At 32.9% G+C, this 11,627-nt stretch overlaps 1 protein-coding gene across 3 annotated transcripts; it reads right to left on the bottom strand.

The window, feature by feature from the left end:
- Window positions 1–2,191: 2,191 nt before the first annotated feature.
- Window positions 2,192–7,549, bottom strand: LOC123215870 (pentatricopeptide repeat-containing protein At1g05670, mitochondrial-like). 3 transcript variants are annotated; one of them, XM_044636142.1, is made up of 4 exons: window positions 7,268–7,549; window positions 3,718–6,185; window positions 2,741–2,887; window positions 2,192–2,642 (listed from the first exon to the last, which is right to left on the bottom strand). In XM_044636142.1, the coding sequence occupies exon 2, from the start codon at window positions 6,073–6,075 to the stop codon at window positions 3,820–3,822; it is 2,256 nt and encodes a 751-aa protein (XP_044492077.1). In that variant the 5' UTR covers window positions 6,076–6,185; window positions 7,268–7,549; the 3' UTR covers window positions 2,192–2,642; window positions 2,741–2,887; window positions 3,718–3,819. The 3 variants fall into 3 exon arrangements, with proteins under 3 accessions (XP_044492077.1, XP_044492076.1, XP_044492075.1); XM_044636141.1 differs by having other exon boundaries at window positions 2,811–2,887; XM_044636140.1 differs by having other exon boundaries at window positions 2,192–2,697; window positions 2,811–2,887; window positions 7,268–7,548.
- Between the last annotated feature and the right edge of the window lie 4,078 nt (window positions 7,550–11,627).

Below are 11,627 nucleotides of genomic sequence, written 5' to 3'. Positions count from 1 at the left end.
TTGGGTAAGGTTTTCTGTTATAAAAAAAGCTTATTTATACTTAGTATTTTCTCTCATCAATAGAACCATGTATATATATATTTTTATATGTAATTTAGGTATACAGATGATATGTAATTATATGATTGGATAAATTTGAATTAAAAAAAAGTAACATTCAAAGATAACATATCATTTTTATAACTAAATTATATATTAAAAATTATATACATAATATTACTCTTATAGAATAAGTTTTTTTGTATAAAAAATAAGGTCGAAAGACTTATTCCAATCCAAAATTACTTTTTTCCTAAATTTTCACCTTTTTATTTTTAAAAAAATAAAATATCATTTACTTCTTTAGGTTTACAAATTTAATAATTTTCTCTCATCCAAAATTTAAAAAATGATTATTTTATATCTGGGATATTTTTCTCTTCCTTTGGTGACCATCTTTATTCCAATCAATAATTTACTTTTCTAAATCTCTTCTTCTCTTACTGAAACCCACAAATGATATCTATTTTCATTAGATGAATCTTCTCAAAATTGGTTTATCTTACAACATTTTAGCTTTTCATCAAAATTAGTTTATCTTAGGAAACCTTATTCCTTGTAGCTTAAATAGGCGCGACAATGGTAGTTGTCGCAAGGCTAGGAGCACTGGCGTGCGTGTCTTGGTCATTGTTTGATGACAGTAGTCCTCTATAAGACATTTTCGTAGCCTTCACCCAAGTAATTATCATACCATGCAAATGTCTTTCATAGAAAGCAAACTCATCTCCATCGTTTTAACTAAATTAGGGTTTTTTTTCACTTGATTGTCAATTTCAATTCCATAATTTTCTGAAAATTTCATCTTTAATATTGTGGCAAAGTTGAACATGTCGAATACAATCAAATCAACCAACAATTTTCTACCCTTCATAATTATTGACTCTCCCATTAATACGTTATCACTGATCACATATTATCCATTTGACAACTCAGTCTTAAACTTTTGAGCTATTGTAAAAGGATTTACCCTTAGTCTCTCCATTATGCCTCGAGTAATCAAACAATATCTGGCTCCAGAATCTATTAATGGGTACAAAAAGGGTAGCTAAAGAAAAGCAACTATCCTACGAGTGCAGACGTACTGGCCTCATCCTGAGAAGTCCTTGGCGTTGCAGCTTTGAAGGGTCATAAAGGCCACTTTATTTCATCTGTGAAGATGCTGGACAGGTTCAAAGAACATATTGCTCTCAGTTATTCTACTTATATCAATAACTGAAATGTATAATTTACATTTCACCAGATTTTCATTGCTTGTCTTGGAATATGTAGCTTACAGGATGAATACGAAGAGGTGGATATTATCACTAAGGGTGGGTGGCAGCTACGGGTGGCGTGTTGATTTAAGGGCTCATTCCCTTTAATTCTTCAGACCCTTTTTGCAGGAGTCAACAATTCTGCAAACTCCATGAATCTGATCTTCCCTGTACTAGGATACAAGCACTCTGATCTAAACAACAGCATATTCACCTCAACATGCGGGGAATATTTGTATATATATCCATGACTGGTCCGTGTATATATGGGTGATTCAAAATCACTAAATTATATGATGAAAATAAAGAATCGGTCAAAGGACTTATTCATGCTCAAAGTATGTTATTATCTCAATTTCTATTTATTAACTTTGAAAATCTCATTTACCCATCTATAAACGGTTAAAATTAACGGAAACTTAACTCCTTAAAATTTTATTTTATTTTCTCCCATAAATCCTAAAAATTAATTATTTCCTCACTAAGCTACACCCCCCCTCCTCCTCTTAGGGTTTAGTTTTCAATTGTTAACGTCAAATCCGACACCATCGTTAGCAATGAAGCTTCTCTGACACATTACCTTGCTCTGATCATCTTTTTTCCCTCTGAAACATCAACCGACATAAATGTGGTCTAAAAAGACGAAACAACTCTACAATTCAATGCAATTTTTTAGCCCATCTATAAATTATTATTTAACTATTTAATTATCTAATTTTATTAGATTAAAAGTATAATTAATATTAACTCATATCAGAAAATGATATAATGTTGCTAGGTCTTTTGTTAGATTGTTGAATGCTGAAACAAGATTTTATGAAAGAAATCAGTGTCAACAGTAACTTCATAGATCCTACTATGTATATATATGTATGACTGCTTCAAGCTTCCAAATTACAAAATTCAAACATTTTCTACAATAAAATTACCATCTCCAGCTCCATGTTCCACAATATTTTTCAAGTTACAGACCAAGCAATATATCATACATGAATAAAATGTGGAACTTATATCCTCAGATGGAGATCAAGTAAACCCCTACTACAAACAATATATTGAACTACTCTCAAATTTGATTCAATGGAGTTATAAATCAGTAATTATTCATTTAAAATGGTTTCAATTGTCAGTCATCCTCCCACTACATCTGGAGCCAATCAACCAGCTCCGTATAAATTTGTTCTGGCATTGCTGTATGTCAATTTTACTTTGGTAAGACCCTGATATTATATTTTGTTTTCGTCCTGCTATAAATTCTTCGGGCCATATGCCATTGACTGTGCTTCGCCTACTTGGGCACCAAGCTCTTTGAAGTTCGCTGGAAAAATTAGACACTTACCACTGAAGTTTCTGCATCAATTCAAGTTGTTGGCTCAGAACAATGCTGACAAACGGTTTTCCAATCCTATCAACCCATAATTGCAACAAATAATAATCATTCGAGATACCTTTATATCTCATCTAGAAAAAGATGATCATACAAGAAGAAAAAATTATTAAGAAAATCACCATAGTCACCTGGTTTGTATATCAGCATCACTTATCCTGCAAGCCATGCTAAATGCAGACAGCTGGGTCACATGCCTGTTGGTCACCTGAATAAGGGAAAGCTTTAGTAAGCACTGAAACCAAAAAAATAATTAAAATTTGAATCTGTAAGCAGCATGTAATTCAAACCCATCAGCAGGAAAAAACCCATTCATTCAAAATGGATTAAGCACATATTAAACAGCACCATCATTTAAGCTAAAATAATGTAGTAGGACAGACTTACCGTAATGAAGCCTAAAACTAAGCTGTTAGTGGGTCGATAAAGAGCGTGTGCAAGCATGTGTTATAATCAAATTGACTATTGGTTGGTAGGGCGAGTCAAGTTAGCCTAAACATGCTCTCACTTGAGTTTGACTTAAATCCTAAACGGTCAGTTTTATTTTGAATTTAAACTAGTCGAAGATCTTGTCAAAGGTTGTCAGCAAGATTAATGGTATTACCAATGGGACAAATAGTGTTACATGTGGGACGATTAGTGTTATCAGAGGGATGAATAATGTCACTAGAAGAGGATTCAAGCTGAACTTGAACCGAGCTATCAAACTAAAATTTCAGCTTGAATTTGACTCAAATCAAGTTGAACACCAATTAGAACTGAGTTGGCTTGGTTCAAGTTCAACCCTATTGGTTGGTTTGCCTTACTCCTTAATCTAGAGTCAATTAGATTAATTTTAAGTTTGGCCAAAATTGAATTATAATTACAAATGAGTCCTCTCACTGGTCACAAGTTATGGAGACGATCATAGGACTCACATCAATACCATGGATTCACAAATTAGATTCAAACAGCTAGCACACACTGACAACCAGGGAAAAATGACTGTCCTATCAAAAACCTGCTGATGACAAAGGAAGCTGAAAGTAAAATCTTTACCTTGATTCCAAGAACTGATATTCATGGGACCGTACAAACCTTTGTGAACCAAGATTGACATAAACTCCACAATAGTTCACATAGCAGAAAAAGAATATCCATCTATTTGTTTTCCTTACTTGGCATATTCACAAGAAAGCATTCAATTGCTTCATCACAAAGCTCAAGAGTGGTTTCCATGTGCCCCTCTTCAAAATTTATGTCAACAAAATAGTTGTAAATTTCTCTATCAGCCACCAACCCTCTTCTTCGCATTTCTTCAAATAGCTCCCTAGCCTCCAAAAATTTCTTCCTCTTAAGAAAGCCCTTGATTAAAGCACTGTAAGATGTAATTGAAAGATTGAATCCCTTGGCTACCATTTCTCTGTGCAAAAACCATGCTTCTTTCATATTTCTTGCTTTACAATGTCCTCTAATTAAAATGTTGTAGCTGTTGCCATCTGGACTGATTCCTTGAGCACACATATCTTTGTAAAATGCAGTTGTGACATGCATATTATTCTTAATGCAGTATTGCCTCATCAGAGTATTGTAGGTGGTTGCATTTGGCCTTATACCCTTCTCCAACATCCATTTTAGTAGCCTCTCACCATCTTCAAGCATTCCAGATATACAGAAACCATTCATCAGCACATTAAATGTAACAACAGTAGGTTGAAGCCCTTTATCCAGCATCTCTTGAAGGAGCTCATGGGACTTAACCAAATCCCCAGTCTTACAATAAGCATCCATTAGAGTAGTATAAGTAATAGTATCAGGATGCAACCCGGCAACTTTCATATCTTCCACTAGCTTTATAGCATGCACGATATTTCCTGCTTTGCAAAGACCATCAACAATTGCATTGTAAGTGCAGATATTTGGTTGAAGGCCCTTTCTGCAAATCTCATGAAGAAGCTCATTTGCAGTATCTAACTCTCGTTGTTTACAGAGGCCATCAACAAGAGTGGTGTATGTGACAATATTTGGGGTAAGCCCCACCTGAATCATATGGTTGTGTAAAGAAAATGCCTTTTTGATCTCACCTGCCTTGCAATAACCATCAATAAGTGCTGTATATGTAACTTTATCAGGTTCCAACCCTCTGCCAAGCAATTCATGGAAGAGTTTTTCTGCTTCCATCATCTTTCCAATTTGACAAAACCCACAGATAATAGCAGTATATGCTAATAAATCAGGAATAATTTTAAGTCGCTGCATTTCATCGAGCACCTTTAAGGCAGCTGCAACATTCCCTAACTTACAGAAACCATCAATGAGAGTAGTATAAATCACATTATCAGGAACTATTCCCCGGTTCATCATCTCTCTCAACACGCTTTCTGCTTCCACTAATTTACCAGATCTACATAGAAGAAGAATTATGCTACTGAAGGTATATTTGTTTGGCTTCAATCCTTTTATTTGCATTTCTTCTGTGAGTTTCAATACCTTTTGTAGTTCACCAAGATGACAGTATCCATTGATTATAGTACTATAACTTATGACATCAGGAAGGCAGCCTCTCAACTCCATATGCAAGAGTAAAATGTGTGCTTCTTTTATTTTCCCTAATCGGCAAAGACAGTGAATGATAATATTGTAAGAAGTGGTATTCCAACAAACACCCACCTCAGGAAATTCGCCAAAGATCCTGATTGCCACTCCAAGCCCATCATAACTATCTGAAAGACGAGTGAGGTATAGGTTACATGAATCAACGGAGATAACCAACCCATAATTCAACATTTTTTCAAAAAGTTTTCTTGCCTCACTTAGTAATCCAGCTTCAATAAGGACTTGGAAGAAAACATTAAACACATGGGGATCTGAACCCCAGTCCTTGTAAGTATAAATTAAATGCTCAACAAAATGGGTGAATGAAAGAGTAACATCCAAATTGGGTTTTGCCCAGAAGTCATGAATGAGACAATGAGCTGTTTTCAGATCTTTTGAAGCTACAGCGATTTGAATAACAATGCAACGGGCTTCTAGGTTTGGGTCTCTGCGCAGGCATGCCCAATCAAAGAAATCCAAAACCAACTTATAATCACTCCTAATGTTCATAAGAACCCAAATAACATGGTCAGGTCTGAACTTGGATTCATATGGCTTTAAAATGCGTCGAAGAGGCTCGAAGCGGCGCAACTTTACAGCAGTAGAAATTTGATGGACAAGTTCAGCATCTCTGATGGTAGGTTTCTTTGGGGAATAATCTGGGAAAGGTCTAGTGTTTGTTGAGCCTGAGGTAGATAACCTTTGGCTCATAAATCTTCTAAACGAAGAGAATTTCAAACAACTTGGAGTAATACCCACTTTGCAATGATAATAAGTTAGTTTCAAACAAGGGCTCAAGGAAGAGATGGCACACGTCTTCATATCTATGAGAGAAACCCATCATAAGAAATAAGAATCTTTGTCTGAATATGCAGTGATCCCCGTTGAAATGGAAGCACTAAAAGAATAAGACTTCCTCATCACTCCATCACCTGTAAAGATCAACATCAAAGCATTTAATTCATAAAACATCAGACATTAGAGAAATGCTGGAAATTCACCTTAATCTTAAAAATTTGCTCTCAAATGAAGCCAATTAAGGATTTTAAAGGTTAAACATCCTACATTCACAATTTCAAGGATCCTAGGCAGTCCGCCTCTACTTATCTGATACAATTACTATAGAAAAATACGTCCAGAGTCCACTTACATGACATTACTGACTGAGAATTTAATGGATTAATGCTTTCTCTTTGGCCAATGCTAATCAAACAAAGGAATCACCAGTTAGCACTAAATGGGAGCTAAATCATCAAATAGCTTTGACCATTGATTTAAACATATGAGATACCATCTAAAACTTCAATGGTGATCAGAACCTGATCATGAACTTGCAATGGGAGAACAGCATTATTCTCCAACTAATTCAAATTAAACCAAGGACATCAATTTTAAAACCAATTAAATGAACAAAAAATTTGCCGTTATAACATCAACCAGCTTCAGTTCAGTTAGGTTTCTATGAGGTCAGCGCAACTTCAATCATTCTACAATCCATATTGTCCTATATCATTATAGTCAAAGTCAATTTATTTAATGTATACTGTTTTCTTATCTCTTTTGTTAATCATATAATATGTTTCCTATAAAAGTGAAAAGGGAATAATCTGACAAAGCATCATTCACCTCATAAGAACAAATCATGCAAGGGTTCCAATATTTGAAAAGGTTCATATCTTACAACCTTTCTATCATATACAACACCTCTCAATTATTTTTCTAGGAGGCATTTTATCAAACAAAAGCTGAATAGCTCCAATATTTATACACTGAATCATTTGCATTACGAATATTAAACCAAATATTGTATTAAGACATGCTCTTTATCAGAGAAAAATTTACAAAAAAGTAAAAATAAAAATAAAAAACAAAACTTATATTGCATACAGACAATGTCCTCTACGTGGAAACTAACCCTTAAAATGCTAAATTTTCATTAAAAAATACAGAAACCTGAAATGAAAAGAAGAAACTAAGGAAAACCAATCAAAATGAGAAATGGTACAAGTGATACCTTGAAACTAATCGATGGCTGCAAGGGAAGTTTTGGTTTTCGTAAACCCGTGCACACTGCTTCCCCTGCGACTCCTGCATAGCAGCTTGTTCTTTTTTGAACACCAAACCAAACCACCCTGTCAACAGTTCTTGGCCCATTTTATGCGCTTAAATCCGTCCATGGGCTTTGATTATTGAAGCTCCGCTTAAATCCATTAATCGTTTTGGAATCCATTAAAATTGCTTTTCAGTCAAAAGCATTTTCCCACCCACAAAATTTGACAGAGAAGTGCATGTGCATAAATTATAATTATCATTAATTATTTTATTTTCAATATTACCTAAAACTAAATACAATTGATATTTCCCAAAAAGGAACATATGAAGTGAACAGAAATATCAGCCAAACATTTTTAAAAATAGAATTTCTCATCCCCCAGTTCTCTTTGATTTTTTCTATGGGATTTTTGACCTAAATGCTACGCACCTTCACAACCATGTTGTGTCACTAGCATCATGTGTGATCTCCTTGTCGTCGGTGACCAAGTCACCACCTCAACCTTTGTTAGCCAAATTTGCCACATATTTTTTCCAAATGCAATAAGTACTTGCTAGGGTAATTTTCAAACTAAATTGGAAAAAAAACAAAACAAAATCTCAAGTTAAATCTAAAAATTTATGAAGACATAGAGAGAGAGGTTGTAAGAATGAGAAAGACAATCTTGTAGGAAAATTTTGGAACAGTTTTGGTTACATTTTATTTTCAGCGTTACAATGTTTGCACTCTTTTCAGACATTTCTTTTGTGGCCAAAGGGCTATTTCTCTCCAAAATTTAGGTATATTCTCAAAATCACATTCATAAAATTTGAAAAGTCAAAAGTCTCACGACCATTATTTAATAACCATGATTTCTTTATCCTCTTTAATTTAAAAATCTCACATTCACCCTATCCAAAGTTTGAAAAATCAATATTTCCTACCTAGGGTTTGTAAATCATCATCTGAGATGGCAAACTTCGCTGTTTTCCACCACGTTGGCTCTCCCCTATAGTTTCATCCCAACCACTAATGAAACCTATTTTCTCCGACGAAGATGAAATCATCTCTATTAAAGTGTCTTCATCTCAATCGAAAATGATTTCATCTTTTTTAGAGAAAATAAGTTTTGCCGATAGTTGGGATGTGATCGACAAGAAGAGTTAAGTCGAAAGGGAGAGCCAATATAGCCAGAGATGATCGTCTTCAATGACGGTTTGCAAACCCTAAAGGGAAAATATTGATTTTTCAAACTTTGAATTGAGAAAAATTATAAGATTTTAAAACTGAGGGGGGTAAATGTAATAAAACTTTAATTTTTAAAATTTTTTTATTAAATGATAATTTTACCTCTAATCCTAACTAAGATTTTAAATGGATAAATGAAACTTTTGACTTTTCAAATCTTGTGGATGTCTCTTTAAAAACGCACTTAAACTTGGATAGGAAATAGTCCTTCGGCCTTCTTTTGTATGTCAAGAGATTCTTCCTACCTTACACATTACGGTTATGTTTACTTGGTGGAATTCTTTTGGCCAAAGGACTTATTCCCACCGAAAGTTTATTATATTCCTAATTAGTATTCTTTAACTATTGAAAACTCAAACACTCACCCATAGGTAGCTAAAATTAACATAATCACTTAAATTCAAAAAATAAAACAATTATCTAACTAGTAATATATTAAAAATAATAAAATATTATCTATTTTCTTTATAAGTTTAGAAAAAAAAAATAATTTTCCCTTAAAATTAAACTTTGAAATGTTAAATTTTTTCTTAAAAGTTTTCTTTTTTTTTTCATTTCTTTTCTAGCGTGTCATAAAAAAAAGGAGAGAGGAAAAAAATAAAACTCTCAGAGAAAATATAATATTTTAAAATTTAATCTTGAAAAAAATTATTAGTTTTTTATATTTATATTAAAAATAGATATTGTTAACTAATTCTATTAATTTTAATTTCTCACAAATGGGTGTTTAATTTTTTTTATAATTTAAAGATATTAATTTGAGAATACAATAAACTTTAAGCGAGAATAAACCCTTTGGCCAATTCTTTTCTATCCCGAAGCATCCAGGTATGCACAACTTGCTATAGAATCGCATAAATTTGGATTTGTTGTTTGATAGCCCACCACAGATCCGCAACAGGTTCTCATAATTTCTCCATATTTTATTGCTACATTAATGATTTTGTTTTTCCAAAGAGTTAGGCCATTAAATAACTCTTACAATTGTTCAATTTACAAAGTTTTCGCTCAAAAAATTATTATATCACTCCAAATTAATAAAATTTAAAATTATTTTTTTCATATCAAAATTGTCATAACACTTTATTCTTTCCCTGTTACTCTCACTATCATTATTACCCTCTTCTTTTTTTTAATTTAATCAATTCCACTAAGTTTTTGAAATTCTTGTAGATGGTTGAACTTCTATTTAGAGTACCAAGTTCATCTAAAGTCTGAACATCCACAAGGAATTGTTATTTTGTTTGGTTTTACTGGGATTGAGTCTGGGATAGGTGGGTGGCGATTTTGACGGGTTTAGACTTGGGTGGGTAATGTTTCTATGGGTTTAGATTTAGATGGGTGACAATTGTAATGTTAAGACTTTTAAACTTAAATAGTAAAGATTGAATTACGCATTTTTTAACTTATAAAATATAAAATTATTATATTTAAAATGTCAATTTAAAAGTTACAAATAAACCATTTTTTGTAATATTTCTTAAAATGTCTATATAACATTAATTTGTTAAAAGAGTTACGTTTTGAGTAAGGAAGTGTGATTTATACATTGAGTTGACGGAAAAATGTTGTAAAGCCAAACCTTTGGGCAAGAAAATGTAAATCACTTTTTTTCAATTGCACTTTATATGTGTGTTTTACATTACTTAGACAAAATATTGTTCCTTGACAATTGATTATGCACGGAGGTGATTCTTTCTAAACAAGCCTAAGGAGTTCAATTTGGTTAAGTTTTATGTATGAATACTTTCATTTAATATTTAAAGCTCCTGTGGTTGAACTAATGGTTGAACTAATAACACAAATCAGCCTCCCCTGATTCATTTTCTGATATTAGCTCAATCGCAATTTGTAAAGACATTATTTAAACTGTCGGAAATTAAAATACATGATCGAATAGACGTATCCAAAATATGTTTCGAATGAATTCGATGATGGAACCAATTTGTGTGATGATCCAAGGCCTATGTTTCTATTTTCACAATATAATTTGTTTTTTATGTACTATAGGTTTTGTGTGTGTTTTCTTCTGTGAAAACTAAAGAACAGAGAAAAAGTAAAGAAGAAGAGAGAGTTTTGATCTTTTTTGCATAATACTGTGTTGGATGGTTATGTGGTAATTTTTTAGACTTTTAAATTAAAGTCTAACAGCTTTTAACTTCTTACAATTGCCATAGACAATAATGTAGATGTATCTTCAATTGTCATGAGCAATAATATGAGGACGAAGCCCAATATAAACAATAGAAAACTTTCACTTTCACTTGCTTTTTGTTATTAATGTAACTCATCTTTTGCCTTGCCTTGAGGACCCGGAGCAAGGAGGCACTCATCAGAAGGATATATTACTAAAATGGTCGGCTTTCGCACCCATATTCAATGGTCACCCTTGTTTCCAGCTGGTGGAGAATTAGGTAAAGGGCATCTTCTTCGTACAAAGGAGATCATCCCATCTATTTAAAAACAAGTAATTAATGCACAGTTTTCACACAATGGCAGTAGATTTTCAAGGTGCTGTTTCATGCACCGACAAATCAAATCTTGTTCTGCATTCGGAATTCAATCTTCTAGTAGCAAATACAACTGCATTGCACAAGTAAAGACAGAACGCTGAGTGAATGGCAGTCTGCTTAATATGATTTGGGAATAATCTCACTTGCTTTCATGTGATTCTGCTATTAAACTAATCTATGGGTCAATGATATAGAGCTGGGTACTCTTGAATGTGAGAAAATTTCCTTATATGTGCTAATATTAATCATGATTTTATTTTAATAAAATTGAGAAATTAAATAGTGCAATAACAGTTTACAGATATATACAACTGATCAAATAAAAATAAATTCATTTGGATAGACAACATTACTATGAGTCTTAAAATTTATTAGACATTTGACAGAGTCCATTAACCTAAGATATATTAGCTAGGTCTTCTCTCAACTAATACAATATAATATTTTTCATTAAAAACTATCATTTAAGAAGGTTTCAAAAGCAAAAGACTAGTCACTTCTAGGTATTACTATAATCATAAAGTTTCAATTCAGTATTTTATACTAATGCGGAGGTCCTATGAAATTAGAATTGCATGGCT

This window comes from Mangifera indica, chromosome 5 (genome assembly GCF_011075055.1).
Source record: "Mangifera indica cultivar Alphonso chromosome 5, CATAS_Mindica_2.1, whole genome shotgun sequence".
Taxonomy (NCBI): Eukaryota; Viridiplantae; Streptophyta; class Magnoliopsida; order Sapindales; family Anacardiaceae; genus Mangifera; species Mangifera indica.
The sequence above is the reverse complement of the archived record's forward strand: the minus strand, read 5'-3'. Positions and strand labels throughout refer to the sequence as shown.